This window comes from Macaca nemestrina, chromosome 8 (genome assembly GCF_043159975.1).
Source record: "Macaca nemestrina isolate mMacNem1 chromosome 8, mMacNem.hap1, whole genome shotgun sequence".
NCBI lineage: Eukaryota > Metazoa > Chordata > Mammalia > Primates > Cercopithecidae > Macaca > Macaca nemestrina.
This window is the reverse complement of record NC_092132.1, coordinates 116,332,165-116,340,069: the sequence shown is the minus strand read 5'-3', so window position 1 is coordinate 116,340,069 and position 7,905 is coordinate 116,332,165. Positions and strand designations below refer to the sequence as shown.

The 7,905-nt window shown below is 52.7% G+C and overlaps 1 protein-coding gene across 1 annotated transcript; it reads right to left on the bottom strand.

Moving 5' to 3' along the window:
• Positions 1–743: 743 nt before the first annotated feature.
• Positions 744–2,377, bottom strand: LOC105476576 (adrenoceptor beta 3). Its single transcript, XM_011732663.3, is given in 2 exon segments — positions 744–1,111; positions 1,114–2,377. Coding segments are annotated over 2 exon segments (1,206 nt in total). The 5' UTR covers positions 2,243–2,377; the 3' UTR covers positions 744–1,034.
• Between the last annotated feature and the right edge of the window lie 5,528 nt (positions 2,378–7,905).

Here is a 7,905-nt window from a genome sequence, read left to right as displayed (position 1 = left end):
AAAAAAAAAAAAAAAGGGGAGATAATAGACCCTGGGGTGAAGGGAGGAACAGGTGCACTGAGGGGAATGCCAGAGATCAGGGACCCTGGGGAACACATATTTAATTACACAAAAACGCCAGGGCACCACCCAGCCACACATGACCTGCCCCACCCCTACTCCAACCCAGCCCAGGGAGCAGGAGGGCACACATCTGCACTCCCAGGCTCCTCACTCACAGCTGTGCTTCATACCGGAAGTGGATTCTCACCTCCACAGCCAGCAAACCTTTGAGAAAACCCAGAAGTTAAGCCGAGGGCTTGGGGGAAGGGGGTGGCACTAGCCCTGCCTTCAAGTCCAAGCCAGGTCTAGTGATGGCAAGAAATCGGGGAAGTGGGGCAAAGAACTAAGCTGGAAAACCAAAACTAGAGCCCACCCGGCACCCTGGCTCAGGCCTGTAATCCTAACGCTTTGGAAGGCTGAAACAGAAGGATCATTTGAGGCCAGAAGTTCAAGACAAGCCCGGGCAACATAGCAAGACCCCCTCTCTACAAGAAATTTTAAAATAGCTGGGATTAGTTGGGCTAGCCTGTAGTCCCAGCTACTCAGTAGGCTGAGATGGGAGGATCGCTTGAGCCCAGGAGCCCAGTGAGCTGAGATCGCGCCACTGCATTCCAGCGTGGGCGACAAAGACTCGAGACCCTGTCTCTATTTAAAAACAAACAAACAAACAAACAAACAAAAAATCCCTAGAGCCGACCAGGCAGGGCGAGAGTCCTCAGGACGCCGCGGCGCTTTCCGGTGGCGCACCTCGGGTCCTTGGGTGAGGAACGACCGCCTGCTCGCCCTCTTTTGCTTCTACCCTAGTGACGGGATCCGGAAAGTAAAGGACCGCGGGTCCCATTTTGGTTCGCTACTCCTCGTTCCCTCTTCTCTCCAAGCAAAGCCATCCCAGCTCCCACCTTCTCCTAGTAAACTCCACACTCAAAAAGTTGACCCACGGAGACATCGCGTGTTTCCCGACCCTGAGCCGCCGGTCCCTCTGCTCCGGTTACCTACCCGTCGAGCCGCTGGCAAAGCCTGGGCTGCGCGGGGCTGGTCCAGGCCTCAAGGGCGCCCGAGGGGACGAGGCCGGGCGGTCGGCGGCGCAGGGCTCCCGAGGCAGGCGACCGCCGCAGTGGCACAGAAGACGGCGGAAGGCGCTGCGAAAGTCCGGGCTACGGCAGTAGATGAGCGGGTTGAAGGCAGAATTGGCATAACCTAGCCAGTTCAGGGCAAGGAAAGCCGGGTCCGGGACGAGAGAGGGGCCCCCGAGGGCGCGCAGCACGTTGGCCAGAAAGAAGGGCAACCAGCAGAGAGTGAAGGTGCCCATGATGAGACCCAAGGTGCACAGGGCCCGGTGTTCCCGGAGAGGCAGGAGGCGCGCGGGCCGCCGGCAGCAGGCGGGCACTCCTTCAGGCGGAGCGCATGTCCCAGCCGGGGCCGGGGCCAGAGAGCGCGACAGCGCGGGCGAGGACTCCTCCGGCGGAAAGCGGCCGAGCTCCCAGCGCAGCAAGCGCAGCTGGCGCGTAGCCACCACGAAAACCCGCGCATAGACGAAGAGCATCACGAGAAGAGGAAGGTAGAAGGAGACGGAGGAGGACAGCAGCACATAGGGCATGTTGGAGGCGAAGGCACAGCAGCGCGGGTTGGAGTGGCAGCGCTGCGCCTCGGCGTCGGCCCCTACGCGCCACCACTGGCTCATGATGGGCGCAAACGACACCGCGGCCGACACGACCCACACCAGGACCACGGCTGCCCTGGCGCGGCGCTTGGTGACCAGTGCGCCGTAACGCAGCGGGTTGGTCACAGCCAGGTAGCGGTCCACGGCCAGGGCGCACAGGGTTTCGATGCTGGCGGTCACACACAGCACGTCCACCGAGGTCCACAGCTCGCAGCCAGTGGCACCCAACGGCCAGTGGCCAGTCAGCACCAACGTGGCCGCCGGCGGCACCACCAGGAGTCCCATCACCAGGTCGGCTGCGGCCAGCGAAGTCACGAACACGTTGGTCATGGTCTGGAGCCTCGGCGTCCGGGTGATGGCCACGATGACCAGCAGGTTGCCTCCCACGGTGGCCAGCACCGCCAGCGCCAGCAGCCCCCCGGCCAGGGCCGCCGCCCACGGCACCCCTGGGAGGCCACTGGTGTTGGCGGTATTGGGCGCTAGGGTGGGGACGTCCGGCCACGGGACTAGAGAGCTGTTCCCATGAGGCCACGGAGCCATCCCCGGGTCGTGCGTGGGGCGGGAGGGAAAGAAGGAAGGAGGGGGTCTCCCAAATCACCTGGCTCAGGGGAGGGGGCAGCGAGGCGTGAGAGCGACTTCCCCAGCCTGGGCCATCTTCCCTAGCTGTCCCAGCCAGAGCTCTCAGCCTCCCCCCACCCCTACTCCCTCGGTGCCACCGCTCTTGTGGGAGGAGTGGCGGCGCTTAAAGGGGCAGAGGCCGGTAGTCTGGAGGGGCCTCTGGAGCGGAATTGGAGAGTGGGGAGGATGGGCGATGGGATGCTCCACGTTTCCTTTAGCTAAATCTGGAGGAAGGGACACCCTGGCTCCTCTGCCACAATCTGTCCACCCCTGCCGTGGCCAGGCTCCTGGACTCAGCACAGCACTCCCTGGGCACTGGCTTCCTGGAGCCCTGCACCTCCTTTCCCAGAAAGTCCTACAGCAACACAGGGGAAGGAGAGAGGAGAGCGCTCCCATCCCCACCCTTTACAAAGGCAAAGGTAACGCGCTGGAGTCAAGCAAAGGATTCACAGGAGCCCCTTATCCACTTGGGTGCCCTCCCCTAAGGTATTTTAAATTAAGTAATAGGGCTCAGCCAGATCTCCTGTCCCAAGACCTCAGCTTGGTGTGATCTGTCCCCTTTCCCTTCTATTTTAATTACCTTCTCTTTCCTTCCAGCTTTGTTTTTGTTTTCTTTTTAAATATTTTCAGGTACTGAGGAAATTTACCATATTTCAGGTCTCTCTCTCTGTCTCTCTCTGGAGGGTAGGTCTCTCTCTCTCTCTCTCTCTCTCTCTCTCTCTCTGGAGGGTAGGTCTCTCTCTTTCTTTCCCAGGCTGGCTTTGAACTCCTGGGCTCAAGCCACCCTCCTGTCCCAGCTTCCTGAGTAGTTGGAATTGCAGGCAGGAACCACTAGCAGGCTCAGGAGTCTTTTTCATTGCTAGCTCTGGATTTGCATTTGGATTTGGCACTATGTAGTCTGGGATGCTGAAGAATTTCAATTTCTCCATTTTCCCCACTCTGCACTGCCCCGTCCATGCACCTTTCCACCTAGAGATTTTCTAGATAGCCCCTTCTCTTAAAATCCTTCTGTTATAAAGACATATTAAAAATGGATGAATCAACAGGTGGGCACGGTGGTTCACACCTGTAATCCCAGCACTTTGGGAGGCCAAGATGGGCAGATCACCTGAGGTCAGGAGTTCGAGACTAGCCTGACTAACATGGAGAAACCTTGTCTCTACTAAAAAATAATTTTAAAAAATTAGCCGGGCATGGTGGTGCATTCCTGTAATCCCATCTACTTGAGAGGCTGAGGGAGGAGAATCGTTTGAACCTGGGAGGGAGAAGTTGCAGTAAGCCGAGATCACACCATGGCACTCCAGCCTGGGCAACAAGAGCGAAACTCCGTCTTGGAAAAAAAAAAAAAAAAGGATGAATCAAGAGACTGAAAGGAGAGGATTGCTTGAACCAGGAGTTCAAGGTTACAGTGAGCCATGATCATGCTACTGCACTCCAGCTTGGAACGGCAAGAAGGAAGACCCTATTTTTTTAAAAAAATGGGTAAATGGGTGGCTGGGTATGAAGCATGTCCACCATCCCCCCCAGCTATACACAACTCTTCCATTGCCATCTCCCCAATGGTAAGTGTTCGCTCCACTTCCTTTAGGATTTTTTTTTTTTTTTTTTTTTTTTTGAGACGGAGTCTTGCTCTGTAGCCCGGGCTGGAGTACAGTGGCTGGATCTCAGCTCACTGCAAGCTCTGCCTCCCGGGTTTACGCCATTCTCCTGCCTCAGCCTCCGGAGTAGCTGGGACTACAGGCGCCCGCCACCTCGCCCGGCTAGTTTTTTGTATTTTTTAGTAGAGACGGGGTTTCACGGTGTTAGCCAGGATGGTCTCGATCTCCTGACCTCGTGATCCACCCGTCTCGGCCTCCCAAAGTGCTGGGATTACAGGCTTGAGCCACCGCGCCCGGCGGGATTTTTTTTTTTTAAGATGAAATTTTGCTCTTGTTGCCCAGGCTGGAGTACAATGGCGCAATCTCAGCTCATTGCAACCTCCACTTCCCAGGTTCAAGCAATTCTTCTGCCTTAGCCTCCCAAGCCTCCCAGCCTCCCGAGTAGCTGGGATGAGCATGCGCCACCACGCCCAGCTCATTTTTGTATTTTTAGTAGAGACGGGGTTTCACCATATTGGCCAGACTGGTCTCAAACCTCTGACTTCAGGTGATCCACCCGCCTTGGCCTCCCAAAGTGCTGGGATTACAGGCGTGAGCCACCATGTCCGGCCTTCCTTAAGGATTTCATTCATTAACTTTTAAAAACTAGAAGGCGTTGAGGAATTCACGCATTCATCTTAGAGTGTGTGAGGTGGCGGGCCTGGTGTTTCAAAGCCTCTGAAGTCTCTTAGGTGGATCCACCAAAGGCTTCCCTCATCTGAAGAAACCGGAGGCCTCTTTCCCTCCGCCTTCCCTCACGCAAGGCTTCCTTTTTCCAGCCCAAGCTCTCCCAATCTCTACACCAGTTCCTCTCAGATTGCGTGTGGGGAGGGGGCGCTGAAAAATAAAGCCCCCCGGGTTCAAGTGGAGGGGCAGGAAGATGCCACCCCTTATTAGGGCCTATCAGGACCTGATTCTTGAGCTGTCACGCTTCCTCCTCTGAAACAATGGGACACATAGGGGGAAAAATTACCATGGAAAATGCCTCCAGGGCTATGCCCTGGCAGGTCTCTGAACAGCTCTATATTTCGAAAGAACACTTTATAGTCACTGGTATGAACAATCCCTCTGGGAGGCTGAGCCAGGGGCTGGGAGTTAGGAAGATTGCAAGGGAATTCAGAACCTAAAATTATCCCCAAGAAAAAGAACCGGTCTTGTGTCCCAGGGACCCAGCTGCTCACCCATGAACAGGGTTTGTCTTGGGCTCCCAAGCAAGTGACTTCCATGCCCATGAAGAACCCCAAGCAGGCCTTTGGATCCATGGAAATCCATGGGGGTGAAGGTGAAGAGGCAGCCTCTGGCCCCTTCCATCTCTTACTGCCCCCACTCAAGTCATGACAGAATGGTGCAGGTCCCACTGGGCCTGGAGTCTTGGCTGTGGCTTCCTGTTGACCATCAAGGCGGTCACTCCCAAGTAGGGTTTTGCAACACTCCAGAGTGGTGTTGCCAGTTATCTCAAAGGGGTATCATAAGATTCCCAAAAAGTAATCTCTAAAATCAATGCATGCCATTCAGCAATTTTTTTCCAGGACATCAGCATTGGAGGGGGAAGGGAAAGGGGTGCCAGGAAGTGAAGCAACCTCAAAGGACGTCAATGCCTTAGGGGTGACTTTGTAATTTGGAAGAAGTGTGTAAAAATGTTTAATATTTTCAAAAAAAGACAGGATTTCTCAAACCACCTGAGTGTGCCTGAGTTTGGGGAATAATTAGGCCAATAATCAAATGACACTGTAAGAAGAGAAATTTCTGACTTCAGTTAGGGAAGGTTTTATGAGCAAACACAGCAACGTTGAGACACCTGACTTCTTCCTCCTCTGCCAACCCATCCCTGCTCTCATTCCTCAGTCTGCTTTTCCCCTGCCCAAGCAGATGGCAGGGGGAAGGGCTCCCTTTTTTGCCACTTTAGTCTATAGACTGTTGGCTCTTTTTTGTGATTTTGTGTTTTTTTAACCCAATTTTTTTGAATAGATTATATGTGCACATTATTTAACCATCAAAATACACCAAGTGCATATAATAGAGACTTGCCTTCATCTCAGTTTTCGTCTCCCTAGCAGGTAACTACCATTAGTCTCTGGTTTATCCCTCAGCTAATATTTTATATAGATACAAGTCAATACAAATATATATATATATTCTTTTATCCTTTCTTTTCTATACAAATAGCAGTCTCTGATATACCCACTGTTCTGCACCTTGCTTATTTCAACTTGACTATGTATCTGTGATCCTTCCAGATCGATATACAAAAGTGTCTCATTTTCTTTTTCTTTCTTTTTTTATTTTATTTTATTTTATTGAGACAGAGTCTTGCTTCATCACCCAGGCTGGAGTGCAGTGGCACGATCTCAGCTCACTGCAACCTCCACTTCCCAGGTTCAAGCGATTCTTCTCTCTCAGCCTCCCAAGCAGCTGGGACTACCGGTGCGTGCCACCATACCTGGCTAACTTTCGTAGTTTTAGTAGAGACGGGGTTTTGCAACATTGGCCAGGCTGGTCTCAAACTCCTGACTCTGGTGATACACCCACCTGGGCCTCCCAAAGTGCTAGGATTACAGGTATGAGCCACCGCGCCCAGGCAAAAGCGTCTCATTTTCAGTATCCCATTGTATGGTTATATGATTGTCTATGAAACCAGTCAGCTGCTGATAGACATCGAGCTTACTTCTTATCTTTACTAACAGATGGTGTTTCAACGAATAACTTAAAGACACATGTCATTTCATTTGTATGTGAGTATATTCTACAAATAGGTTTTGCTATGTTATAAGGTCTATGCATTTGCAAATTTGAAAGACACTGCCAAATGGTCCTCCCCTGGGGATGTGCCCAATTATACTCTCACCATCATTTTTGATGGTCAGCAGAGGGGTGGAGACAAGTGGCCTACTGCTCAGAGAAGTCGTCCTAATGACTGACCTGAGGGGAATTAGTACTGCCTGGACTGGAGAGGTCATCCAACTCGGGATAGAAGCACACATTGCCCAGAGAGAGCACTGTGCTGGCCTTCAGTCCCCAGATGACCTTTGTTCTGTGCCCTTGGAAGCAGGCAGCGTCTGTGGACCTCTGAAGGCACTGATTTCAGGCCCCCAGGCTGCTGTTTACGTGTTGGTGCTCGGGGGTTATGTGCCAGGGAGAATAGTGCTCTGTGATTTAGAATATGTGTCTGGCAGAGCCAGAAGTGGCAGCAGCCGCCTGATGGGCAGAAGTTCTAACAGCAGGGAAGAGTACTGTCTCCGGTGAACATCATGATTGGGTGCATGTATGCGTGTGTCTGTGTGTGTTCATGTGACGTGGAAAAAAGAAGCCAAAAAGAGTTCAGGTGATCATAGCCTTGTACCCTGTCTAAGACTGTATGCGTAACAGGTGGTTCTAGTCTAACATTCATAATCCACCCCTCTTGCTTTAAAGTTCTTGGAATGTGCAAAAACTAGATGGAAATTTTTGCTACCTCTTCACCCTGTCTCTCCTCTCCATTGCCCACAGCAACCATCCATTCATTTTTGTGAAATCATGTGTGTATATGTGGCCTCTGAGCAGCTCGTTTGGTGTTTGCTGTTTCTCCTATTGTCACAAATAGTCTAGGGGCATAGGGTGGAGGTGGCAGAGCATAAGCACTAAAAGCGATCTTAACGATCAAATCCAGCACCAACATTTTACAGAATTGAAAACCTGAGGCCCAGGCTGGGTGCAGTGGCTCACGCCTGTAATCCCAGCATTTTGGGAGGCTGAGGCAGGAAGATTACTTGAACTCAGGAGTTCGAGACCAGCTTGGCCAACATGGTGAAACTCTGTCTCTAGAAAACTATAAATATTAGCCAGGCGTGGTGGTGGGCACCTATAATCCCAGCTACTCAGGAGGTGGGGGTTTGAGAATTGCTTGAATCCGGGAGGCAGAGGATGCAGTGAGCAGAGATCAGGCCACTGCACTCCAGCCTAGGTGGCAGA